The sequence below is a fragment of the Embiotoca jacksoni genome, unplaced genomic scaffold, assembly GCF_022577435.1.
Source record: "Embiotoca jacksoni isolate LCO1_2020_lvr unplaced genomic scaffold, fEmbJac1.0.p SCAF_8, whole genome shotgun sequence".
NCBI lineage: Eukaryota > Metazoa > Chordata > Actinopteri > Embiotocidae > Embiotoca > Embiotoca jacksoni.
In genome coordinates this window covers 12,419,573-12,447,357 of record NW_027185436.1, presented here as the reverse complement: position 1 = coordinate 12,447,357, position 27,785 = coordinate 12,419,573, and the positions used below count along the sequence as shown (strand labels likewise).

Sequence of the window (27,785 nt, the reverse complement as noted above, 5' to 3'; positions counted from 1 at the left end):
AATCTTAGAGGTGCGAAGAGCGCATTTGCCTGAACTACACATGAAAGAACAACCCCCCCCCCCCCCCCCCCCCCCCCGCGTGAACGCGTGAACGTGTGAATGAGCAGGTGACGTCGCTGGCTGTTGATGTTTTTGTGGAAAGACGGAAGTAACTCGAGGGGGAGGAGACCGAGGCCATCACAGCTCCTACTGCGCCTGTTACGGTAAGATGTTTGTGGGGATTTTCTTTGTAATTTCATTGCGTGGCGAGTTTAACTTTGACTCCAGAAGGTACGCTAATTCGTTGGGTGAGGTCTAAAATAGGCGGACGGATTAAGAGCTTAACTTTAAGCCCCGATTGAGAAGGTCACGTCTCAGCCTCGCTCGCTGACACTGACAGGCGCACAGCACCGAGCGGCTAGCCTTTTTTTTTTTAGCACCAGCTTCATTCATCGACCTTAACTTCTGCCGACATGCAGGAATGGGCCAATCAATTATGCGTGAGTACCCGATCGGAGAGCCTCGTTTACCGCACGACTATCTGCGTTAACGACGCATTTCAGTGCGCTTTCCGTCCGCACGCACTCGAGCCTGCTAAAGTATGCTAACGTCGTTGTAGCCGGATGCTAGCTGGCAAGCTAGCGATTCTTTCCTCTTTTCTTTTTTTTTAATTTGTGACTCCGTTCACTATGAGTGACGTCAGCTTGTGTTAGATACTCGTGTTGAGAGTTTGAACGTTGCTTAATGATAGACAAGCAGCCGAGTGTCATTTTTGGCCTGGTGGCTTGGGGATTTTTTAAATATTTTTTTTGTGTTCGTCCTGCTCGCTGCCTCGTCAGCCGCGTTAACGCTGGTTAACTTGTGGCTCGTTAACATCCTGCGATGTTGACAGCTGCCCGAAACTCTGTAAATAAAAGATTCAGAGCTTTAAATAGTCTGCGGATTCCTTCTTTTGTCGCTAATAAGCGAGTTCACTTTAGTCACCATCCGGCCGTACATTTAGATCTGGAGTTAGATAGTTGTTATCGTCACCTCTCCTACAGCCTCGTTGTGTCTGCGAGTTTCTTTTAAGAAAAAACATTTAAAATACAGTTTACAGCTTGTTTTATTGTTGAATCCAGTCTGACAACTTCAGTGTTGAATAATAACATACCCATGAAACTGCTTAGTCGGGACACGGATTATAGTAAAGGGGAAAATTCCCATCTGTCAAAGGCCTTTCTGCTGTTACTATCAGATTTAATTAGATGTAGGATTAATACAATGTTTATGGATTTGCTATTAAATATAATCTGGATGGGATCTGTTTTATTTACATTATCTGTTAATCTTTCAATTCGTTGTTAAGTCTTCATAATAATATTCCTGTGGAGTATGTCTTTGTGTGTGTCTGCGTATACCTGTGTGGATTTCAATAGTGTTTTGGTCCGTTTGTAGTAGAGAAAGTACATTTTCTCTGTGTTTTATCGCTTCCTCTCACCTGCTGTGGGACTGCAGATAGAAATTCGCTGCTAGCTAAATCTGGTGCAAAGCATCTTTTCTCTTTTTTAAATTGATGTATTTTGTACACGGCCACTGATATAAATACATTTGATAAACTAAACTAAACCAAAGTGTCACAAAATGGTGAAAAATGTCAACCAGTGTTTCTCACGGCCCAAAGTGCAACCTAAAATGTCTTGTTTTGTCCCGATCAACAGTCCACAGACACTATATATTTAGTTTATAATCAAAGAGGACTTTTCATTTTAAGAACGACTTGAAGTGATTGATTCATAATCAAAATAGTTGGCGAGTAATTTCTGTCGATGAATCGACTAATCGTTGCAGCTCTGGTTGATTTTATTCAGTGCATATTCAAGGCAAGACACAGTTACATTCATTGCAGTGGTGCTTAAATAACCAAAGACAAGATAAAATGCATAATAGTTTTTTTTTTTTTTAATGAATCCTGGTTTTATTTTCCTATACCTTGAGAATGTTGCACTGTTTAATCTCAATATCTGTTATTTTATTTTGGTTAAAGCTGAGCAGTCGTCCTTGTAACTAGAACCCTGTTGCTCAAATTTAACAACATGTTGTTATACCACATAAATTAGCAAAGATCTTCTGCAGAGAGGTGCTGGCTTTTGTAGAAATCAGGAAATACACATAGTTTTATACTGGAGAGCATTTCAAGTTATCTTAAAGTGTTATGGTTGGCTCCATATGTGCTGACCAAGAAGATTAGTTATTAAAGAGGAGATAATAGTATCTGGTTTCTTAGCAAAATCCATTGTTTTCTTTTCCCAATAGATTTCTGCCCTTTGTTGAGGAGAAGACAGGAATTCCTTTTATTTCCTGTGCTTGCACTTCTAGTATTTCCTGTTGCTCTCGTGATGCTCCAAGTTTCCACTCAGCAAGAGATTTTTACAATCATCTCTCTCATCCTCATTCTTTTGCAGGAGAATCGACAATTTGGAACCAAGATGACAGACTCCAAGTACTTCACCACTACCAAGAAAGGTCTGATATCTTATTATTTATTATTACATGTGAGGTGCAAGATATTACATGTAAAAACAAGCCAAAAATATATATTCAATTTAAGCTCTTACAAATCCTCAAGACATGAATGCGTGTTGCCAGGAAGTTTAAGTTGTTACATAACTTTAATTAAGAGCTTGAAAAATGTATCCAAAGATGTTATCTTCTGCTTTGTATCAACACTACTGCCAGTAACAACAGCTTTAGTTTTGGTAAACCAGATTAGACATATTAAAAATGATTGCTCAGAGATATACAGCATCTCTGAGAGATGTACCGTACCCTGCTGTGCCTCCTATTGTAATTCTGTGGTTCTTTTCACACATCTCACAACTGTTGTTCTGCGAAAGCCAGACGCGCCATACGTTCCCGCATACAGGGCTTAAAAAATGTAAACAGATACTTATGAGTGATAGTGCACAGACTCCTTAGGTTTGTTTGGTATTAGTTGAGACACAAGAGCATGTTTCTGCTTTCTCTGAGGATCTGCTTGATGCTGTCATGTACAATCTGTTGCTCACATCTTGAGGGAGATTGTGTGTAATTAACGGTTTACATTGGCTGGGAAACTCACAGTGGGTAGATTCAAATTTAAGTCCAAAATTGACAGCGTTCTTGCTGTGTATATTTTTGTTGTCTAATTAAGTGACTCTGTAGTGAAATGTAAACTAAATGAAGTTGAGCTGTTTCAGTTTTGTACAAAGCAACACAAATGGCCAAAAAAAAAAAAAAATAAACTCCTTGGTCATCCTTCAAGTAGATTCCCATTATGACATGATGATTTACTCAGTACCTACACTCCCAGTACAGATTCATCCACTTTTATTCAATGCATAAATTAGTTTTAACTAGGTGTATCTATTAAACTGGCAAATGAGTTTGCCATCACTGAGACACTAAAAGGTGTCTAGGGTGTAGCAGCTATAGAAGTGAGTCCTTAAGTAACAAGTTTTGATGAGCGAAGTCATCGTCCAATAAAAGCATCATAACATTTTTAGTTTCAAATAATTTAAGAAAAGGAAGTGTCAAAGAAGCAGCAGCTACATTGATGTGTTCAGATAAAAACTATAGGTGTAATGTGCTTACCGTTGTATTAATACTTAATACCCCCTGATTGTGATACTCACAGCACCGTCAGCTAAATCCTTACACACCTGCTTCACTGACAACCAGTTCCACCTGCCCACTCCGTCTGTGTGAGGATTTCTGACAGATCATTACACAGTCCGTCAGTGAATCCTCTGTCCTGTTTGCACATTGTTAAATGGGCAGCGCTGCTTTCCTCCCTATATGCCAGATGGATTACACGATGAATGATTTGCTTCTTTCTCTTGTGTTTGCAGGGGAGATCTTTGAGCTCAAGGCAGAGCTAAATAGTGATAAGAAAGAGAAGAAAAAGGAGGCAGTAAAGAAGGTCATTGCATCTATGACAGTGGGCAAGGATGTCAGGTGAGCCCTTAGAAATAATGTCAGAAACACCTGCAGTTGAATTTTTTTCTATCACCTTAAATTTGGAGTCAGTAGTGAGTCACATAACAGCTTGTGTGTCCTTCAGCGCTCTGTTTCCAGATGTTGTGAACTGCATGCAGACGGACAACCTGGAGCTGAAAAAGCTGGTCTACCTCTACCTGATGAACTACGCCAAGAGTCAGCCAGACATGGCGATCATGGCTGTTAACACCTTCGTGAAGGTAAAACTCAGTTGGAATTTATGTTTAGAAGCTGCATTCGAGTGAAGTACTATAAAATCGAACTGACAATAAAATTGTTTGCACAATCTTTGAGTTTTCTAAAACGTATTGTGGCCAAAAGGTTTTTAGAATAAAAGTGTTGGTAATAGGAAGTTTCCACCTGTGCTCATGTTATATACAGGGATACAAACCTTCATATAGCACTGCATTATTGGGAGGATAAACATTGTGTTACATACCTACTCATGAATGTCAATGTTGCTGTTGTGCAGCGCTCGTCACACGTGTGAAGTCCCTTGCCGTCATTTACTTTCAGTGTTTCTTTGACTTCAGTGACATTATAACGAAACGTCAAGGATTCAGTTTAGGTCAAATACATAGTTTTTGAAGATTTGAAAAAAAATAATGACTCTCGGATAATGTAGTATGACATAGATTTAATTAAAATATGTTACAAAACTTATGACCGCTGTGATTCATCTGCTCAGGACTGTGAAGACCCCAACCCCCTCATCCGGGCCCTTGCTGTTCGTACAATGGGCTGCATTCGTGTGGACAAGATCACTGAGTACCTTTGTGAGCCACTGAGAAAATGTCTGAAGGACGAAGACCCATACGTGAGGAAGACGGCCGCCGTGTGTGTAGCAAAGCTCCATGATATCAACGCCCAGTTGGTGGAGGACCAAGGCTTCCTGGACACCCTTAAAGATCTCATCTCGGACTCCAACCCCATGGTACGACTCCTTCACGCAGCCTGCCAGCCGGTTGTTGAGTTGGCCAGATTTCTAACTCGGCATGACACAGCTGGCCACAAGCCTTAACTCTGTCTTTCACTGATAAACCCTTTCCTGGCACACAAACGTTTAACACGATGCCAGCATTTTGTTCGAAAATGACCTCTCTTTTGCATCCTTAATATCCCTGTTGGCCACTGTCTTTTAAGCGTTTATCTTTACTTGTCATCTTTAGGTTGTAGCCAATGCAGTGGCAGCGCTGTCTGAGATCGCAGAGTCTCATCCCAACAGCAATCTACTGGATCTGAATCCTCAGACAATAAACAAGCTGCTGACAGCTCTTAATGAGTGTACAGAGTGGGGACAGATATTCATCCTCGATTGTCTGGCTAATTACACACCTCGTGATGACCGTGAGTCCCAAAGGTAAGAGAGTAACAGAGTATTTCTGTTGGCGGATATTGCCCTTAGAGTCTATTTCATTTTCTGCTATTTCTCTCCCCAAATCATCAACATCTGCTAGCATCTGTGAGCGTGTGACCCCACGGCTCTCCCATGCCAACTCCGCAGTGGTGTTGTCAGCAGTTAAAGTTTTAATGAAGTTCATGGAGATGCTGCCCAAAGACTTGGACTATTATGGCACCCTGCTTAAGAAGCTCGCCCCGCCTCTGGTCACTCTCCTCTCTGCTGAACCCGAGTTGCAATATGTGGCGCTTAGAAACATCAACCTCATCGTCCAGAGACGGTAAGTCTTGGGAGAGGGTCTCTTTACCACTCTTTGTACTTTTGAAACGCATAGGCCTGAATAAATGTTGCTGTTAGTGTGCCGTATTTCAGTTGGACTCTTTTTACTTTGGTATAAAAGACATGTTTCATGTGTCTTTTAGCCCAGAGATCCTGAAACATGAAATGAAGGTTTTCTTTGTAAAGTACAACGACCCCATCTATGTCAAACTGGAGAAGCTGGACATCATGATTCGCCTGGCATCTCAAGCCAACATTGCCCAGGTGACACACTCACATCTATAACACGTCATTATGTTAGGATGCACCTAAGAAGGCAAAACTATTGTTAACCACACCATCTGATTGACATGGATGTCTGTCTCTGTAGGTGCTGGCTGAGTTAAAGGAGTACGCCACTGAGGTGGACGTGGACTTTGTGCGTAAAGCCGTCAGGGCCATTGGCCGCTGTGCCATCAAAGTAGAGGTGGGTGGAGATGATGTAATTCTGTCATCCAATGTTTTATTTGACAAACTCTTGTGTCAGCTATGTAGTTCAGCAGTAAAGCAAAGTTTATGTACTTGAACTCCATGAGATCACAACACTGTAAATGATTAAAGCCCCCCCTGGTAAGGCACTGTTTCAAACACAAGGTGGCTCTGTCATCACGACAGTGCTGCGTGTTTGTTCCTAAAACAAATTATACCACAGGTTATTACTATTTATTTTTTGTAAGAGCATACTATACAGCATATTTGTCTCTCCTAATTTCAACAGAACTTACTTAAAAAAAAGAAAAAAAAGAAAAGAAAACATAAGTGTTTATGTTTAAAGTCGGCACCTAAATGACCAAATGTTTGATTTTAATGGGTAAGTATTCCTGAATAAAATCCCAGGAATTTTTAGCTAATGACCTGCATTTATGTAACAATAAGAATAATTTTCAGATTGTGGCAAATGTATATTATACACACAGTTTTTATCTGCATTTGTGTAAAGTGTTTCTAATCTGCAGGGCTATCGTGACAATTATTTTTTTCTTCATTCATTAGCAATCAGCGGAGCGCTGTGTTAGCACCCTGCTAGACCTGATCCAGACCAAGGTTAATTATGTGGTGCAGGAGGCCATTGTGGTCATCAAGGACATCTTCCGCAAGTACCCCAACAAGTAGGTAACATTTCATTCGGCATTACTTGACACCATCACTCAGGAACAGAAGGAGTGATTGTGACAATCTTTCACATTTGGTCAGATCCTGAATTGGTGACACTTGTCTTGAAACTGTGCTGATTGTAGATCTTCTGTGCTGTCGGGTTGAAGATGTGTGTGAGACATTCATGTTTTAGAATTTGTAACTTCTTTGCAACAACATCCAAATGTAAAGCATGGTCTGCTGTCAGTCAGCTGTTTTGGAAAAGACACTTGCGAGGAATTTAATTCTGCTTTTTGTTTTTCTGAATCTAGTCACACATTAATGCAAAAGAACAAAAACAAGAACAGCAAAGCTTAAAATCAACACAAACAAACAGTTTTTTTTAATTTCAGTTTAGATTTTATTTCTCCCCCATACATGTCACAATTTTTAATAAATTGCCTCGAGGTGTTCACTACATACTGCATATTATGAGTGCGGACAGACGTGGATGTAAACTATAACTCGGCTGGTTGGCAGAGGCATACCACCTCAAGATCATAACCCTAGTTGGACATTATATGACCCATTACGTTCTTTGCATTCTTGATATATTCGAATTACAGTCCTTGCATACACTGTAAAGCACAAGCAAACACCCTTCACTCAGAATAGTTTACCAACAAGATGTCTTTTTACAGTGAACAGCACTTAACACCCTGCCTTGATTGCACCTCGTCAAAGGTCAGGCTAATTCGTCTGGAGTGTGACTTTGGCTGTGGATTCAGCATGTGCCAGACTGCTCTTCCACACAGCAGTAGACCTTCATTCTGGAGTCGTGAGCCTCTGAAAGAGCAGCTTTGCAAAGCTTCCAGCTGGGCATGGCTCATGCTTTGAGCTATATGAGTCACTGCTCAGTCAAACTTCTGCCTTTTCTGTCAATTAGGCATTTTTGCTTTGGAACATCTTGTAATAAAAGCATTATTATGTAAATGGAGCAAGTTATTACCAATCATTTTATGCAAATTAGAAGTACTGCATTCACCGAAAATTCATGACCCACTGCAGAAAATATTATGGTTGAGCATCTTGCATACGACAGACCAAAGACCAAATCAGACCTAAAAGGCGAGAGAATAATGGATTTACATTCGTCAGGCTGCCAGAAAACACGACTCCAGAGTAATGCTAATGCTCTGAAATGTTGTTTACTCCCTTGTTTTACAAGCCAGACGTGGTAATTGTTTTTCCCTCAGCTTGTACTGCTGTTTTAGTTTTTTCTGTCCCAAAAATTTTATATCATAATGCAGTCACATAATGCAAATTACAATTACATTATGTGATTGTTTATTTTCCGGTCTTTCCTAATACATTTGCAACATTTGAAATTATGTAATTTTGTTTTGTGCCACCGTTTCCAGGTATGAGAGCGTGATTGCCACTCTTTGTGAAAACCTGGACTCCCTGGATGAGCCAGAGGCACGGGCCGCCATGATCTGGATTGTGGGAGAGTACGCTGAACGCATCGACAATGCTGATGAGCTGCTGGAGAGCTTTTTGGAGGGTTTCCACGATGAAAGCACTCAGGTTTGTTTTGGGGGGCTGTGGGGAGGTTGTTCTTTCAAAAAGTCAATATTTAATGGGAGTCGCTCTGTAATTTGCAGGCAGTGCTTGCAGTAAGAAACACACTTTTTGTCAGAAATAATTAAAGTAATTGTTTAGAGCCTGTAGACTACTACAAATATGACATGACTTGCCACAAACAAATACAGAAGTACTACAGAGAACTGGTCCTATTTAACTGACGTAATGATTTGCAAATGAGAAAAATTATTAAACGTGTCTGGAGGCATTATGATTTTGAGTTGCCTGTTCCATTCGTTGAAGGCAGTATCTCAGGAACCTCACAAATGGTCGCTCCCACCAAGTAATGGAATGATTCCCTTATTATTGCCTTTACAAAGCTTTTCTGGTTATGATAAGCTATTTTGTGGATAGAAAGATGTACATTATGTAAATAAATATTCCCTTTTGTGCTGTTGTCACGTTGTCGTAGATCAGATTAGTTGTAGCAATAGTTATGGTTAGTAAGGTGTGATGTCCATATGAAAGAAACCGTGAGATTTCAAAGGAGTTTAAACCTTATTTATTTATGATGTGTTTATGGTGGTTCAGTGCAGAGCTTTTTAAAAAGATTATCATTCCGATGCACCATGGCACCTTATAACAGTTTTAGGTCAAATTACATTTTGTCAAACTGCACTTTAACAGTAGTGTGTGAGCAGTCGTAATGTGTTCCGTGTTTTCACTGTGTCCTCCAGGTGCAGCTGCAACTACTGACTGCAATTGTCAAGTTGTTCCTGAAAAAGCCGACAGAGACACAGGAGCTGGTGCAGCAGGTGCTAAGCCTCGCCACGCAGGTGAGGAAAAAAAATCCCATGCAGCTCAGCTAATACATTTTATTGTCCCTGCCATTATCTCTGCTTCCAGATATTTGACAATCCCTCCCCAGTGTTGTCTACTAGTCTGTACTCACGACTCATGTTGTGAAACCAAAAGTTTGTGTAATTTATCCACATCAGACAGAGCTTATCATATTTATATCAATTTCTGTAGATTTGACTGTTACGAGATTAGTCTAGGGACACTATAGCATTGTAATGACATGATGGATATCAAACTTCTCTTTGTAATGACTCCAGAGGGTTGAGCTTTCTCTACAGTTACACTTATTTTGTTTTAATGGGTTTAGGTTGAGAGTTGAAAAAAGAAATATAAACCAAAGCAGTTATGAGGAAAATCTAGTTTTATCTTGTATGATAAACATCATCTGTCATTAAAGAAATAATTCCCTATGTGTTAGTATGAAGGCTTGTATGTCTCATCTACATACATGGTAGGGTATATGAACTGAAACTCAATGGAATTACTTTGGGGAAGTCTTTTGTAGTTCCAGATAGTTTTGAGTAGAAATATTTTTAACTGTGGTTTTTTTGTTCCTTTTTTTTTCTCTCCATCCTTCATGTACATGACGATGACAAAATACAAGAACGTCATTATGATAGTCTAACAAAATACCTCTGAAAACTATGGTCTCAAAAATGTCTACATAGTTAAAGCGGTGTCTCTGTTACACTGTTTCAACAAAAATATGCTGCACATAGATGGAATTTAGTCAAGGATTGTGTATGGTACTACATTAGTATGTATAGATATAACTAAAGTAAAAAAAACAAAACGGCTAATTCCATACCTCTGGTGCATTTGATGTCTTGCACATATACATCTTGTTCCTGAGCAAGGCAGGCAGAACGCAGCAATGTAGAGAAAATGGGACTCATAACTTAAAAGTAAATTCTGGATATATATTACATATCCTTTTATAAGGTTCTTTTAAGCTGATGTGTTTTTGTTGAAAGCCTGGGAAATTTCTCCACAAATATACAGCGTCAGGTTGCCTCATACATTATTCAAATCCCTGCACCAACCAGAGCCTGACTCAGTTTTTGATATCTTTGAAATTCTGCTCCATCTCTATCATCAGGGCTAAGGAAAAAAAAAAGTCTAAACATCAAGTATTTATTATATGTACGCTCCATAAATAACGATCCTCACGTCTCCATCTCTTTCTGCAGGACTCTGATAATCCAGACCTCAGGGACCGAGGCTACATCTACTGGCGTCTGCTGTCCACAGATCCTGTGGCTGCCAAGGAGGTGGTTCTTGCTGAGAAGCCCCTGATCTCTGAGGAGACAGATCTGATTGAGCCCACACTGCTAGAGGAGCTTATCTGCCACATTGGTACTCTGGCATCTGTCTACCACAAGCCTCCCAGTGCCTTTGTTGAGGGCAGCCGTGGTGTTCAGCACAAGAGACTCCCTGGCAGTGCTGGATCGTGAGTCATGCAGTTTATTTTTTTTATTTTTTTTACACTGCAGGCAAAAAGGAATTTGTTTACAAGGAGCTTGTTGACTTTGCTATTATGTTTGATTTCAAATCTGCTGAGCAAAGCTGTCCCAGCAGTGTCAAGCTGTGCAGCTGTTCTTTGTTCCGTCCTCCCGTCAGATGAAACTCATCACAACCAGCTCCCATTGTTCTTGTGGACTAAATGGTGTTATTTGAGCAGGTTAATGACAAATTAGGCTTGCAGTGATTTGAAAATCACTAGGAATGTCCAGTTTGCCAAAAAGTAATTAAACAAATGACATAAAATGCATAACTTTATTGATTGCGGATTTCTTTTGTCTTGATTTCTGCTAGTGGGGAGAGTGTTGAGAGCCCAGACACAGGTTCGGCTGCTGGAGTTTCTGATGCGCCCCCCGCTGTCATCCCATCCCAGGGAGACCTCCTCGGAGATCTTCTCAATCTGGACCTGACACCTCCTACCAGTGGACCACCACCAGCAGCCTCCTCTGGCATGCAGATGGGCGCTATGGACCTTCTGGGAGGAGGATTGGACAGCCTGGTACGTCTTCTACACACCTGTGTTTGAGTGAAGCTGTCAGGATCTGAAAGGCTGTTGATCTCTGTTATTGGGTCTCAATCATGGTAAAGTGTCTTGTTGTATTTTGTCTTCCTTTTCCTCTACTGTTTGGTGCTTTTTCTTTTTGCTTTGACTCTTGTATGTTTTCCTTTCTTTGTTCAACGCTGCACCTGCAGATGGGGGATGAGTCTGAGCCGGTAACTACATGGAGGGAGAGCGCACAACATTTAAAAAACATATCAGACCATTAAATAAGAAACATTTAATCACTGCTGTTTTTCTTTAGTTTCCGTTCCTCAGTCTGACATTTTCATTCATCATTTATCATATTTTACTGTCGTGATATGTGCAGGAGGCATCATGTTAAATCCTTGAGTCCATCTCTTATCTTACGTCTGGACTCTGCGATGTGTTTCATCTTTCAATCAGCCGCCCATTCCCCTGCGGACGGACACTCCTAAGTCACCTCAGCTCCCACATCAGTCCCCATCGCCCCCAGATTACAGCCCCACTGAGGTTGGTCCAGGGGACCACGCTGGACCAGTAAAGGCCAGCACCAGCCTAGAACCCCCCCCTCCCCCCCCCTCCTCATCCCCTGTTGTGCCACTGTGTCCTCTGAATAGCAGCAGTGATCTGTGCCTGTTTGCACTTTGTGTTGCACTGTTTGTGTTTTCCCACTCCATGTCAGTGAGATTTTGGTAAATCACGCCAATGTTTTTTTTTCTTTTCAAAATTGTGCTTCCCAGTAGTTTAGTTTGTCACTGTGTGGAATCACGCTGACAGTTTTGTTCACTGTGTCCTCAACCTTTTCACCACCACAATCGACATTTATTGAGCAGCATTTGAACAAACCTATTGGATTTCAGTAGACTCTCAGCTGGACCTGTGTGGACAGAGAAAGGTCACTTACAGAAAGGGAGGAATTCCCTGTTCTAGTGTCTCCTTCTTCTGTTACTTGTTTATAGTATAAACCCCATAGCTGTCATTAATCACGGAAAGACATTTCTTTGACCCTCACACCTCTCCATCCGTCCTCTTCAAACCTCCAGAATGATCATTTATGTTGCAACCACAGATAACCTGATGCATTTTTGTGCTTCTTCCCTGTGCTCAGCTTGGCGGAGACCTTGGAGGAGGTGCTGGTGTAAGTTAATTTTGTCTGAGTTTTTGGACTTTTGATGACTAAATACAGGGTGATACTGAATGGTAACATGTTGCTTTGTGACCGACAGATGGGGGCTGGTTTTGGTGCTCCTCCAGCTGTGATGCCAGCCTCATTCAATGCCCCCGTCAGTGGCGGGCTGGATGACCTGTTTGATCTCGGTGGTGGAGTCGGTATGCCTATGGGAGCCTACAACGCCCCAAAAGCAGTGAGTCTAAATAAGCTGGGACAAGAATTGTGTTGCACCAGTGATGGGCTCCATTATAAAATAACGGCTCTTGTGTGTCTGTTCAGCTTTGGCTCCCCGCCATGAAGGCCAAGGGCCTGGAGATATCAGGCACTTTTGCCCGCCGTGCTGGGGTCACCCAAATGGAGATGACTCTCACAAACAAAGCTATGAGTGTCATGACAGATTTTGCCATCCAGTTTAACAGAAACAGGTAAGACCACCAACCTAAACAGTAGATGTTCTGATTTTTGTATAAAGATGTGTTTTGTGAATTTTATTTTCCCACTGTGCTTCTTTAGCTTTGGTCTCGCTCCGGCTGGTCCACTCCAGGTTCTGACTCCTCTTAGCCCAAACCAGAGTATCGAAGTGGCCCTTCCCCTCAGTACTGTGGGACCTGTTATGAAGATGGAGCCTCTCAATAACCTGCAGGTAACGCATTCACAATATTCATCACCCCGAAATTGATGTTGCTTGTCAACAAAATAATCATCAGTTGTCAAGTACAAACCAGGAGCCAGAAGTTAGAGAGACTTTGTACTTCAAACAGAGCTCACAGGCTTAGTTGTGCAGGAATTTTTTTATTGTTATTAATTAAATAGAAAAATGACATTGCTCAATCTGTGAAAGTCCATAATAAAGTTAGCAGTATTTTAACTTTTAGTCATTTAGTTATATAGCCCATGGACCTGACTCACTGTCCTCAAAATGTGACCACGTCACAACTGATTAGTAATACGTCCTCGCTGTTATCCAGCTATACTGTTGAATTCCCATGCGGTGAATAAAACAGGACTAAAACATAAAACAGACTTCAGAGCCATTGAGTTAGGTTGTATATAAAAGAGCGGCAGGGTCCGGCTTGTTTTTGATCAGGGTGGTTCTTTTAACTGGGCAGAATGGTAGACCGGCGCCATGTGCAGCTGGAGAGAGAAGATAAGAGTGTCAAGGGGGGTGATTGAGGTAGGCAGGGTCATTAGTGGTCTCACAACACATGTCTCCTTTGTTTCTCCTGGCCTCAGCAGACCTGCTAACCTTTTCTACTCTGCTGCCTCAAGGCCCTGCTCTGATGGGTACTGCTCTCTCTTGTGACACATCCCCAGATGTTTTCTTTTGAGGGGTTTTGTGTTATTTTTGTCATGATGGAAGATTATGTCCCAGAATATTATTCTGAGTGCTCTTTTAACTCCTGATGGGTGGGAGTTTTTTTTAAATTTTTAATCATACAGTATCATAGTCCCCAACACTCTTTCATCACAAATCTGCACATTTATGGTAAATGCTTTAGTAACTTTGGATCGTTCCTTCCACAATGACACACAAGTTCAAATTGAAGACATCACGATGGTTTGCTGGTTACAGAAAGTAACTTGTACAGTATTCTTAGTCAGAATGAAAGAAAAAAAGATGAGCTTGCTTTTACTGCAGCCCTGCAGCAAAGCATTGAGAAATGTAAAGTAAACATTTGATTTGATCAGTCAGTAAATCAATTACTATCATCTGCTGAGCTTAATCAGACTGATCATCGTGTGACTTCATCTGTTTAGTTTTTAGGTTTAATTGTAAACATCTGCCTTATTAAATGTATGGCTTTTGCTGCATAGTACAGCGTTTTCAAATTTGTCTTCAAATAGAAATATAATATTTGGTTGCTTGGTTTTTATTGGTCAGAAAATTTCAGAAAATTATTAAAAATGTCTGTCACAATTCAAATTTATTTTTGTGTCTGAGCAATAGTCCAAAACACCAACACATTTTAGTGGGCTATCACAGTATCATATGAGAACAGGCAAATATTCAAAAATGATTAGCTGGAACCTAATCTTTTTATTTTTTGCATTTTCACTTAAAGAAACATCAAAAAAACAAAACAAAAATTGTTGCATGAAAATTTTCAATTAATTGTGTAATTGATTAGCAACTGTTTGTTGCAGCTCTCGTTTACAGTTTGTTGTGAAATACTAGCCTATTTCAGACAAATAAGGCCAATCGCAATACAGATAGTACGTAAAGTAGAAAATAGAGGAATTCAAAAAATATTCTTTGAGGCAAAAGACGGACCTCACAGGGTTTGAAAGTCATATGATAGACTGATATGATAGATTAACTCATCAAAGCACGTGAGACCTGTAATGATGCGTCAAAAATTCTGTCGGGCAGTGGTTGTTTTTCAGCTTTATTTGGTGTCAGAGCTCTTCAGCTCCATCAGAGCTCTTCTTGGGCAACTAACTTTTTATGATAAAGCTCCATGTTACATACATTCAGAATAAAGCTTTGTGCAGTTTGTGCAGTCTTGCATTGCACCCAGGAATAAGATGCCCGAATGAATAATACACAAGTCATTCTTCTGCTATCCTATGGCTGAACTCGCTGTCCTCTCGGCAGTTCTTTGTTGAGCGGCCTGATCAGTATCGCTGCAACAGCTGCTCGTGTGTGTCAAGTTTCTTCAGCCTCCTCTAGACTATAAACTGTTTGAGGAGCTTAAGGCAACAAATGTGTTCTTTTTCTATATATAGACTTTGTGTTTGGTTCTATTTGATATTTTTCCCACTTTTCCCACCTGCCTTTTATCCCTTTATTTGTTCTACTTCATTTTGAACCACTGTCTGCTATTGTGATCCCCTTTCATTTTCATCTTTATTCATATCGTCTTGTGAAGCACCTTTCAAAAGGCTGTTTGTAGCTAGAGAGTTGATCCGGTGTGTTTAGCTTATAAGTAACGTCCGTTGATATCCTTTGGCGCCTGCTCACTGTGATGTACAATATGATGGAAGGCCAGTAAAGATGATGAAAAACAATGATGATATTGTGATATGCAGTGGAGTCTACTTCTATAATCTCTCACATTTTCATAAAAATAATATTAGAGTGAGGGTTTAGAAACATTTAAAGGAGCAAGATGGATAAGAAATTAAGATTCTGTCCTATTTCTAGGTCAGCGATCAAATTTAAGCTAATTTATGACATTGGCCATGTTAACTTCTTTATGTAAAAGGTCAGATGTACTTGAGGTGTCTTTCTATCTTAAGCTGACACTCGGGTGGATTTGTTCTACTCATTAGAAACTTGTTCAAGTAAAGCAGCTTGCAAACATTCTTCACCTGTTAAATAGGTATCTCAAGTTTCCAGATGAACAATGCTTACTAAGTAGCACTGATTGTGGAAAACATCAGAACTAAGACTAAGTGAAGTTGCATCTATAATCAGGAAAGAGGCGCCTTCTCAACCTCAAATCACGGCTCAACTGAACGTTTCTAAGGGGGCAGTACATGGAGCTCTAGAGCGCTTTGCTTAATCTGGATCAGTTGTATCCAAAACACGATTTGGTGGCCAAAGAAGACCATACTGAACATCAACACATCAAGCTTTTTTCCCCTTGGGAATAAAAAAGATACAGAATTTTCTTAACAAAGACAAAAAAGACTAATCAGAAAAAGTACTGTCAAGCGAAGTCTGTATGATCTCAGAGGATGAGTCGTGCTTTCAAACCACCTGTCGGGAGGAGAAACATGGCCAAACATTTGGGGTGGGCTAAGACATACCAGCATTTCACAGTGGATGATGAGGAAAAAAAAAATCATGTTTACTGATGAATCCCAGTTAGAGGTTTGTGTCAGTAACAGAAGGGTAAATGAACAGGAGAGAGAGAGAGAGAGAGAATGATACCACAGTGGATCAAACCCACAGTGAAACATGGCGGGAACATTCAAGTCTGGGGTGTTTTGCTACCGAGTTGGAAGCAACCTCTCCACTCATGACATGCTCCACCCTCTGGTTTGCATCTTTGTGGAGAAAGATTCATACTGCAGCAGGACAGTCAGCCCAAACACAACTCAAAGCTGTGTAGGAACTACTTGAAAACCAGAGGAGGCCCAGGAGTGCTGACTGTCATGGACTTTCCTCCACAGTCAGGTGATCTTAACATTTCTGAATATTCATGAGGCACTTGAAGACTGAGGAAGCCAAACATTCCTAACTTCACAAGAAGCTCTGTGGATTATTATCAGATCGAGCTGGAATAACAATAGTTATTAGGTTTGAACCAACTCGTTCATGCAGCTTGAACGCTGCTGTCATTAAAGCAAAAAGAGGCAAACAAATACTAAAATATTCTGATAACCATGTGCCTTTTTCACTTTTCACTCAAATTGCTAAACTGATATTATTATTAGGAATGAAACCTTTGGGATTAAATTAGAAACAAATGCTGAGGTCGAAGTAGCGGTCTCACATCTTGGACCCCATTAAAACATCGCCGTGCTTGTAACATTCAGTTTACTCACTTGTTCAGTAAACAGCACACATAAGCCAGCAATACCCACCTTTAAGGGCACTTGAGAAGTAATTACTGACATACTGCTTCTTGTTTCTCCTCTTGTTGACCTCCTCTGCCCCTTCCTTCCATGTAATTACTCTCACAGGTGGCTGTTAAGAACAACATTGACGTATTCTACTTCAGCTGCCAGTACCCCATCAGCATGCTGTTTGTCGAGGACGGGAAGATGGGTGAGTGTCTCGCGGCCAAATTTCTTCACTCAAAAGCTTTTACGCCCTGCTTACGTCAACGACTTCCACATACGTCAGTCTTTCAGTGAGGGTTCATTATTGTGACTGTTCTGAGCATGTGACGTAGCCTGTGATGTGATTCTATGTGACTGTCCGCCTGCCTGAACTCATTCACATCTCGGAGCTTCAGAGTTACTTCTAGATTGTACAGCCGTGTCATTTTGAGCCTTTTCTTTTTTTTCTCCCCCCCCCCCCTTTTTTTTTTTTTTTTTTTTTTTTTTTTGTGTTGCCGTTTGATTTATCCCCTAAAAATGTGTTGGCGTTTCTCCCTGCTGAGCCTCCTGATGGGGTTCGCAGCAGGAATGCTGCCAGAGGCTGCAAGCTAATTCTCCCGGGCCAAAGACACGGCAGGAAACCCTGTGTTTAGAGTGGAATCAAACTACTCGCACTCTACTTGGGACGATTTGTCATTGCAGTGTGGACAGTTACCTCCACTAATGTTGCCTGCCAGTAGCACTACTTGAATACCAAATTTTGCCCTCTTCTCCTTCTGGCCATTCAATTTCTCAATGACTCTCTGGTTCAAAGTCATTTATCTCAGTCACCATCTTCTTTTCTATTGAGAGCATGGACAGGGAGTCTCAAACTGCAGCAGTCTGTGTAGACGAGGCGACGGGGGATCTGTGTGTAGCTGCCCCGGTGTGTGCACACAGCTAGTGTCTGTTAGAAGCCCTCATCAACACAGATATTGACACATTTAGTCGACGGTACTCGTCAAAAGTACATTATCTGTACTGGATACTCGTTTCACTCGAGTACTCGTCTCATGCCTAGAAATAACCCAATTTTCCTCAGTTCCACTTAAAGTTGCCGTTCCGCTGCCGGACAGATAGCAAAGAAGCAGGCGTAACCGTGCAATTATGTAATGGCGGATGTGAGGTGAACCTGAAAGACGTCGTCGAGAGTTGTCCAATCGCATTCGATAAAGACGCGTAAAACGGTACCGATTCGCTGCCAATAAAAGAGAGAGGGTCCGGGGCGCCGAGATGTGCACCCTGTGGAATATCTGAAACAACCAATTGAACAGCAGCCTCAGGTCACGGGACCTATATGTATTTACACAGAAATGAACTAAATATAATTTATAAACGCTTTTTTTATTGAATGTTTGCAGGCGCTGACAGACTACCAAGTGCATAACTCTGATTATACTCTGAATTTATGTTTTGTTGTGTTTTACGTTAAAGCAATATTTTTTTCGCTCCGCATCAACAAACCGCCACTGGTTGCCGCTAACCACAAATCTTAGTCTTATTTTCAGACCTGCTGCGTGTGTTTTGTCTTCGGACTCGTCCACTGATTACATCTCTTTATCCACAGAGCGGCAGGTTTTCCTCGCCACATGGAAAGACATTCCTAATGACAATGAGTCCCAGTTTCAGATCAAAGACTGCCATCTCAGCTCAGGTAAGAAGGATGACTGGAGAAGAGAACACTCGCTGAAAAACACGTCACTGTGCAGCCATATCGTGCAGATTCTTTATATGCGAGAACTGCCAGAGAGCGCAGTGGCAATCTGAAAATCAGATCCCCTTTAATGAAGCAAATTGCATTTGATGAAAACTCATCAGCTGCAGTCCCTATTTACACCTGACAATATGGTTTTACACAAGTGTGAGAGCAGCTGAACTGGAGAAGAATTCCAAATGACAGTTTAATGGAGATTTTCCCCCCATAGATTGAATTTATTCTCGATGAACAAAGAGAGCGGATTTCACATCCTGCTGGGGTACAACAAGCGAGACAGACTGAGGAGAAACACTCATTCCGAATTAGTGACCATATCTTTGTTGTACGGTTAGCCTGGAGTGAAAGTGTAGGGGATAAGTGTAAAAGAAATCCTTCACGGTCTGGTACATTTAATGATGTTTCAGCAGACAACCAGCGAGCATGCCCGGAGTCCGGGAGTGACTCTCCATATGAACTAATAACTCAACTAAACTAAAACTGAGCCGTACAAGTTTAGTCAGACAGTAAAAAGGTTGAATGCAGTGTGACGATGTTTGATTATGATCCCTTACCAGATGCAGCCTCCAACAAACTGCAGGGAAGCAACATCTTCACCATTGCCAAGCGCACAGTGGACGGTCAGGACATGCTGTATCAGTCCATGAAACTCACCAACGGCATCTGGGTGCTGGCTGAGCTGAGGGTGCAGGCAGGAAACCCAAATTACACAGTGAGTACTGTACTGCTTGTATTTAAATTAGATCATTCCATAAACTCGCCACACCGTTGACAGATGTGAATTTTGGCAGACGATGAAATGATTTGATCTCTTTATTATCATGGGAGACATTTAAAAAGCTGTAATCCGAGAATTTCAGTTTTCCGGTTGTCCGTCCCTTTCTCAAAAACATGAAAATCCTCCTCAGGAATGCCATGAAGGAGCATCTTCAAATTCGACAAACATCAATTTTGACTCGAGGATGAACTGAGAAGATTTTGGTGCTCAAAGGTCACCATGACCTGACAAAAGCAGGGATGGTGTTGGATACTGAATTGGTGACACTAATCTTGCCCGTCCACCTTGAAACTGTACTGATTGTTTCCGATCCTCTGTGCTGTCGGGTTGAAGACGCGTGTGACGTTCCCACGTTTTAGAGTTTGTAGTTTCTTTGGGGGAAACATCCATATTTGAAGCCTTGTTTACCGTCATGGATTCTATCAGAATCAGCTTCATGGCACAAATTCAATGAAGGTCTTCAAAATTACAAATTACTTGTGAACTACGTTAGTATGAAGGAGTTAACGAATACTGCCACCAGTGCACATCACAGATGGAGACAAATGACATATCGCTATCGGATTTGAGCACGCAGCGACAAGGCGAAGATCGATGAGCTGTAATTAGTGGTGAACGTGTTGAAGAGGGGGAGACGGAGTGTCCAGTGATTGCAGTGTGGTGTCTGTTTCGGCCACTTTGAATCAGTGATTGCACACGTATTTGTTTGCGTAGTCTATTGTGTCGTAGCAGGATTCTGCTTCGTCAGCGTGACGCAGTCTCCGCTCTCGATGGATTGTGTTTGGCTTAAAAATGCTGCATGACTCGTTCTGAACGATGACCTTGGTGTGACGCTCCCCTCTGCTCATCACTCAGTCTGCTTCCAGATGCAGTTTTATTTATAAGGTGGCATCGCGCGTGCTTTTGTTTTCTCTCACCTGGACTCGTCCAGTCACCCGGCTCTTGTTCATTAAATCTTCCGAATTTCAAATTGGCTCACACCTTCCACAGTTTAGAGATTTTCGTCATCATCCGACCTGATTATGACATGTGTAATAATTACCTTGAGAAGAATTTAAGGTTTATTTTTAGAGGTGGAGGTTTTTAAAATTTCCCAGTGCGTTGGTGTGTAGTGTAACATCATTAATTCAGGAGGTTTGTCCAAATTGGTCCTTCGGTGTGTCTGGAAAAGCTCTCTTACTTTTTAGACACAAATTGTTTGGTGAAGAGAGGACTAGACTTTCAAGTTCACTGTGCTGCACGTCCAGCATGTGTTGTGATGCTCGTCGCTCTGAGCGGCTGTCTGCTGCACGGTCCCAGCGCTCTCCTGGCAGAGCACATTAACGTCAAGCTGCCAAAGCCTTTTGTCGGCAGCTATTTTTAAACCTGAAGAAGTAAAGCCGTGCCCCAATGCATATTTTCAGAATTTTTGTACTGCTTCTGAGGACAAGACCTAAAAACAATTATAATTATATCGTGTGGTAAAAGGTTTGATTTGTGCTGCTGTTTTAAGGCCTGGCCTATTTTTCTGATATCTCAAAATTTGATTGGCTTCCACTCTCCCACGATGCCTCACAACTTATCTTATAACTGTGTCCCAATTCCAGGCTCCATACTGCTTCTATCTGGGTTTGACTCTAGTTCTTTAACAGTGGAAAAGGGATTAAACTAAGTATATTGGAAGATGTTAGTCTGCAGATTAAATTGATTTTTGAGCCTGGGGTTAATGGATGGGAAAGGAGAAACACGCTTTTGGAAAATTACATTATGATGGACAGTAATAACACAGTTTACGGAAACGATCTATAACAATTTGCATCCTCTCTAAATCTGTTTTATTGGTCATGCTGGGGCCGTGGAAACGAGTTGTGAACACAATATCGACATATCGTCACCTTTTAAGTTGTTATGGTGCGCTTGTACATTCGTTTGGACTCGTGGTTCTGGCCACATGGTGAATGAAGTCCAATATTCCCATTATTTCACAGATTCACTCCGGCTTGTTGTTGCAAACATCTGCTTACCGCAGCCAAAACCAACTTTGAGACTGTTGAGAGAGACTCAAAACGGTAAAGCTGATTTATAGTTAATGCCGAGGGGAGCTGCAGATTTATGCCATAATTCTCTGTAGCTTCATCGCCACGATCGACCCGTTACATCGTCACATCGATATCCTGCTATTATATAAACATCCATTACCGCTGCTGTAATTTAAAGTCTTCCGTAGCGCCCACATTTCATCCCGAATGATCTGAGCTCATATATTATTCATTATATTTATTGTGGAGAATTGGGATGCTGCTCATCGTCTTGACATGAAGCATGGTGTTCTCATCTGCCATCTCCTGTCCCCATGGCAACAATGTGACCAGTGATATTGGCTGATTTTTCTCTATCCACCACTTGAGCTTGTGATTCTGAGGTTTTTTTTTGTTTTGTTTTGTTGGTAAAAGTGTGTTACAACATAGAAACGGAAAACGCTCCTCTGAACACAAAACATCTGTTCAATTCCTTCGCACAAGCAGAGTTACTGTTTGCTTTCAGTCTCTAAGATGAACATTTGTCGCCCTTTGAAAATTTTGGATTCTAACTTTCCCTTGCATGTCTTTGGATGTAGTGTCACAAATCAATGAGAAGATCTGCTGTATGCTACTTTGAGGGTTTTATAGGATTTTGGCAACAATATAATAAAGTGTCTTTTATTTGTTTTGGTTTTAATGAACAGAATGAACCAAAATTAAACAAATCTGTTTATTTTACTGATAGAAAAGTTTCTGATTTGATGTTCTCGGGCATCTACTGTTTCACAATATACTGCATATCAATATAAAATGACATGCATTGTGGTTAATGGTGGAGGATTTTATACATATTGTCCACCCCAGTTTACATGTACAGTCAACATGCAAACATTAAGATAAATCATTAGACTCAATTCTCTCTTGATGAACAACTGTTGCCCACTAAACAGGGTTAAGTTTCCCCATATCAAATGTTAGGCTTAAGTATGTATACAGGGGTTTGCAGAGAGTATTTCGACCCATTCACATTTTGCAAACTGGTATTCTGTCGGTTTAATTTTCAGTGAAAACGTTTTAAGGAATGTTTGCAAATTTACAAAAAAAATCTAAACCTTCATACAGAGACCCGAAAACATATTTAGACACTGAATTTCATTGTATTAGAGATTTTTTTTTAAAAATGTCAAAGCAAATGTTCCACAAAGAGACCGTTTGCTGGCGATTACAGTGGATCAGTGTGTAGTTTGCCGTCCTTGGAGAATTTCCTGACAACATGTGGACATGGAGTCAGCCAGTCTCTGTAACAGCTGTGGTGAGGGTACCGATCAGAAAAGCTTTCAGTTCTTCCACACTGCAGATTTTTTTTCCGTTTGCCCGTATGGGATTTAGAGTCGGGCTCTTGGAGGGACACTCTGAGACATTTATTTTGTCTTGGGCGGCTGGTCTTCTGCAAATTTGCATCCAGATTAGACTAATTACAAGCTCACCTGCACCACTGTAAGAAAAACAGCCCCACACTTTGATGTTCCCACCTCCATGCTTCACTGAATTCCAATTGCAGTCTGGTTGCGATTCTTCTCCTGGTTTTACCAAGTAAGTCGAATGTGGATTCATCTGCAGGTTAGACTCCAAAACTCTGCTTCTGCGTCTCCAACCACGTTCGCAAATTAAATCCTACGGACCTGCCTTCATCTTTTATGAATGGTTTCCACCATGTTACTCTCCTCCTGCACTATGATCTGTGGATCCTATTTTCAAATGGTCTGTTGTGTCTTGTGATTCTCGGTGATCTCGGAAATGATCATCGCCGCTGGTTCTCGCCTCTTTTTCTTGGACCCCCCCCCCCCCCAAATCATTTAAACATCCAATCTGCTGCTGGTTTCCCCGAGTTTACCGGGATGCCTCCTGTTCTGAATCGCAGTCCTCCATTTAAAAACGAGTTTTGCCGATGAAGGCTGTAGACTATAGTGGATGTATAAAGCAAATTACCCGAGTTCACACAGACAGTTACCCAGGAGACCAGAGTCTGAGAAAGTGAAGTCGAATAATAAGTTCTTTACATAACATGATGTATTTAACATAGATTAAGTAACTTACATGACACATGTAACATTCCTTACGTAAACTTCCTTACTTTAACCTAAACAGCCTATCGTGTGTTTTTTGGTGGCTAAACCGAAGGCACCGTGCTTTACGGGCTTAGATGACACTAGCATGGTCCTCCAGCAGGTGTATCACAGGCTTTGTCCTGATATCGTGTCGAACTACGGGTTTTGAGGCCATTGCTTTCTTGCGTAACGGGCACATTTATTTGAATAGAAAATATTTGTTGACATTTGTGTGAAAGGTGTTTTTTCTGCAGATACCAGGTTTATCTAACATTTGAGGAAACAACTTTGTTGTGTTACTGACACAGTCCAAATACTTTTTGAGGCCATTACATTACCTAATCATTGCAGTGCTGCCTTGCTGCATCAGAGAAATGACCCGGCTCATCTATGCAGCTTTTACAAAGACTGCTACACTTGTTTTCAGCCTGGTTTATTGCTTGTTTGATGAGCTGAAAATAAAAAATAAAAAATAAAACAACTGTTCCATACTAGTGTAATTAAATATTAGAAACGGAGTTATGTAAACACCGTGATACTTGAGGTTCATAGTCGTGGGATGATGAAACAAAGCTAATCCGTCAATACTAGACACTCCAAGCTGCCGCTTCCTTTTTCTCTCTGCTATTTCCTTGCCTGTGTGCGCTGATATAATACGACTATTTTAGCAGAAAGCCTTAAGATGTACACATGAATGCTGCAGTTTAAGGCTCTCTTAACAGCAGCTTCCACGGTGGCTGGGGGCTTCTGCATTTCTTCACATCTTACTTCCTGCTGTTTGGAGCTCGGCTGCTTAAATGTTGGCAGCGGCAGCGGCGTGCATTACTAAAGCGCCTCGAGTGTACCGGTGCAGCACTGAAGTAGCTGTGCAGTGTTGCTGTTTATTCAGCTGCAGCTCAGCGGTAACCAGCACACTGCTCTCCATCACCTCGCGTTTGATACTCATTGAAGGGGCCCGGTGTGAAATCCCCCCCGTCTGTCACTCAGCAGATTTCCGGTGAATAACTGATAAGTCTTCATAATGATAATGGTGGCAGCCTCGCAGTGGAGAAATCGTCACCTTACGGTGTCGCTGATGCAGGAGAAAACATCTGAGGGTTTAAAAGGAAACAACTGAACACAGTGTTATGTGTGGTTTAGGAGGATGGAGGGTTACTGCATCTAATACAAATGACAAATTCAAGAAAGAATCCAGTAAATCAAAGACCAAACATCATATGAGAAAGACTGTACAGCCTGTCCTCGCTGTGTACAGAGACCAGAGATGAACTAAAAGATCCATCACTTTGATTAAAAAAAAAAAAAAATACAGGTCTGTCCCCGGTCATAATACTCTGAGATTTTGTTACTTCTCCGTCTGTGTTTCCTGTGTTTGTTGTTCACAGAACCAGAGTCGCAGAGGGTCTGCGCATATTGTTGGCAAACTCACAACTGTGACCCACAAACTATTCCAGCTCCACTCCAGTGGAACAAATCTGCTCCTTAGAAAGGACAGCAGCGAAAGGATTTGTGGGTATAAGAAAAGGAAAAAAAAACGCGGGTCGATTTCTTTCCGTTTCCACTTTGCAGAGACATGTGGGTTATTAATGGCTCCAGGAGAAAGCGCAGCTGGTTTTCACTGTGCAGCAATTAATTAGAAAAACACTTATAAATATTCAGAATTACTGTCTTTTGAATTGCGTTTTCTGCAACACCACGACAGTATCACTCCCGACGCAGCTACGCCACGGCTCCAGCTGCTTTGTGTTTCCTGTAAATGGTGTGTTTCTAGAGCTGAGGAAATAACATCTGCGGTGTGATATGGGGGGGTGGGGGGTGGGGGGGTCCACTCCATCAAATCCTAAACCTACTCCCAGCTGAGACCAACATCAAAGAGTGGGGTGGCTGCTTCTGTTTCCTCTGGTGTGTTTATGTATCTATATTTGCATCTGTGTGTCTGTCTGTGTTTGATAAGACTGCATTAAGGAGTTTTTTTTTCTTCCCGTTAGATATAATAATTAATTTTGGCTGCTGGAAACGATGGACGGTGAAGTTCTATTTAACAAGGCTCGAAAAGAAATATGCGCAGTGCTCATGTCTGAAGTTTCTTGACGAGGATTTCGTAGGTTGAAACATTTCATCTCTTCAGTTTTTGTGCACACGTATTCAAACGGTCTCTCTTCCTTTTGCTTGGTTTTGAACTTGCTCCCTTCGTGCTCAGTAAATCTCTGGATTAAAAGAAACAAGCAATAAAGGTATCGTCTTTGGTAACTTGCGTCGTATCCCCCCCCTCCCACCGGTCTGTTGCTAACCTGCTGTTTCTCCATAGGTTTTGTCAAAACTTTGCATTTTACCCGACTGCTATAAATAAAATCCTCTCTTCCCCCAGATCTCTCTGAAGTGCAGAGCTGCAGAGGTTTCCCAGTGTGTGTTCCAGAGCTACGAGGCGGTGCTGAAGAACTGAACAAACATCCACCTGGCCGCTGCCTCCGCTGCCTCCCGGCACCTCCCCCTTTGCTCTTTCTGTCCTGATCCGCGAACCGCGTTACAACCTCAAGCGGCGCAGGAGCGACTTCCTGCTGCGTTTGGTCTGGAGACCGCAGACTCCGTGTCATCCAGACATTTCATCACGATGGTTAATGGCCTGTTGTCGCATTTTGAACCTTCTCCAATTGGTTGTTGTTTTTTTGTTTTTTCTCCAAGACTGCAGAGGTTTCTGGTTCACTCTCTTTGTCAGGCCTTATCCCGTCCCCTCTTCGTATGTTTGTTCACACCACATGTTTCAGGACATTATGTCAAGCTGAATCCTCTGAGCGGGTCTACTATTCTGCCCTGCCTGAGCCATCCTGTAACGACTTTTATTCTTTTGGGGACCGACGGCTGTCTTGACTTCTATCTCTGTGACCGTCTCTCTGCATGAAGCTCTTTAATCATTTTCTAGCCCCACTTCTCTGCAAATTAGAGTTTATTTTTAGCATCTGCAATCAACAGGTGGGTCATCACTTTGGGCATATTTATTTGGGGGGGGGGGGTGATTTAAATTAAGATGCGGCAGAAAAAGGCTTAAACTCTCCTCGGCCTCTGCCTGTTTGAAGTGGACGAGCGGGCCTTGTGGGCCTTAAAAGAAACACATAAATTCTTAAAAACTACACTATTGTTGTCTTTGTCATTTTATAGTTTTCTTTAGCGGTGAGCGGTGGGGATCAGATCCTCTTTATTTTCCCCGAAGGCAGAATGTGTGCTGTGTGCTCGGAAACTGTACGTGTGTGCGTGTCTTTCATTTTTACATCAATATCTTGACTTTTTTTTTTTTTTTTTTTTTTTTTTTTAGACTAGCAGCAGTTATTCACAGACCGCTCTCTTACTTAGTCATTCCATGGTTTAATTTGTGTTTGTAGTCCTGCTAGTGTACATGTGGCAAACTGGGAGAGAGCCTCAGCTGGTGAAGGAGTTTATACCGGCTTCCCCCCCCCCCTCCGCGTCAGCTGAAAGCAAACCGCTCGGGCTCTCTGCCAACTTTGCTTTCCGTGTCCTCATCGATCGCAGCTCTCTCGAGTTTCATGGGCACCTGAGATGAAGGCTCAGGTGGAGTAAACTGACATCATGACGTGCACGACTTGAGAGTGTACGTGTAGGTAGCAGCACGCCGTCCTAGCTGAACCGAGGCTAGAACGACATGCAGTGTTTTACTTGCAAGACTCTGAAGATTTATCGGATTCCTTTTCCGAGTCGTTACACGCGGGCCAATTTTGGTCGGCTCTGCAGGTTTAACGCACCTACGCTAACACCTTTTTTGGCAGATTACAACGCAGGAGGCTGTGTATCCGGAGCGCGTGTCTTTTGTGTGTGGTGACGGCTGATTAATATGAAATGCTGTACAAAACGGAATCAAAAGATTAATCAGATGTTTTTCCATTGACAAAATGTTGGTCATTGTGTGTACATCATTTGAAAAGAACTATTAAAAGTCTTGATAAATTCACATAATCGGTTGGGTTTTTTTTTTTTTTCAGCAGTCGGGAACGAATATTAAAAAATGGAAGGGGCGATCTCAATGGCACCTTCTGCTAATGTCAAAGTCCCAGTGTCACAGGATGTAAAACATTATCTCCGTTTTGCTCGTTAAATTCCACCTTCCCAGAGGCCCTAAAAGCCCACAGTTTTCACACCATACTTTACAATCATCGATGACCAATTGAGGTGTTTGGGGATCTTCTCTCATGGGGGAC

The 27,785-nt window shown here is 41.7% G+C and overlaps 1 protein-coding gene across 3 annotated transcripts; it reads left to right on the top strand.

Moving 5' to 3' along the window:
- Positions 1–120: 120 nt before the first annotated feature.
- On the top strand, positions 121–27,543 carry ap1b1 (adaptor related protein complex 1 subunit beta 1). 3 transcript variants are annotated; one of them, XM_069178330.1, is made up of 23 exons: positions 121–203; positions 2,424–2,484; positions 3,849–3,954; positions 4,061–4,196; positions 4,685–4,930; positions 5,166–5,356; positions 5,454–5,675; positions 5,818–5,938; positions 6,045–6,140; positions 6,707–6,822; positions 8,209–8,374; positions 9,109–9,207; positions 10,423–10,682; positions 11,048–11,252; positions 11,447–11,467; positions 12,385–12,414; positions 12,503–12,640; positions 12,727–12,872; positions 12,961–13,090; positions 17,080–17,164; positions 18,545–18,631; positions 19,249–19,403; positions 25,946–27,543. In XM_069178330.1, exons 2-23 carry the CDS (start codon positions 2,448–2,450, stop codon positions 26,018–26,020), a joined length of 2,868 nt encoding a protein of 955 aa, XP_069034431.1. In that variant the 5' UTR covers positions 121–203; positions 2,424–2,447; the 3' UTR covers positions 26,021–27,543. The 3 variants fall into 3 exon arrangements, with proteins under 3 accessions (XP_069034431.1, XP_069034429.1, XP_069034430.1); XM_069178328.1 differs by lacking the exon at positions 121–203 and adding an exon at positions 313–479; XM_069178329.1 differs by lacking the exons at positions 121–203; positions 11,447–11,467 and adding an exon at positions 313–479.
- Positions 27,544–27,785: the final 242 nt, after the last annotated feature.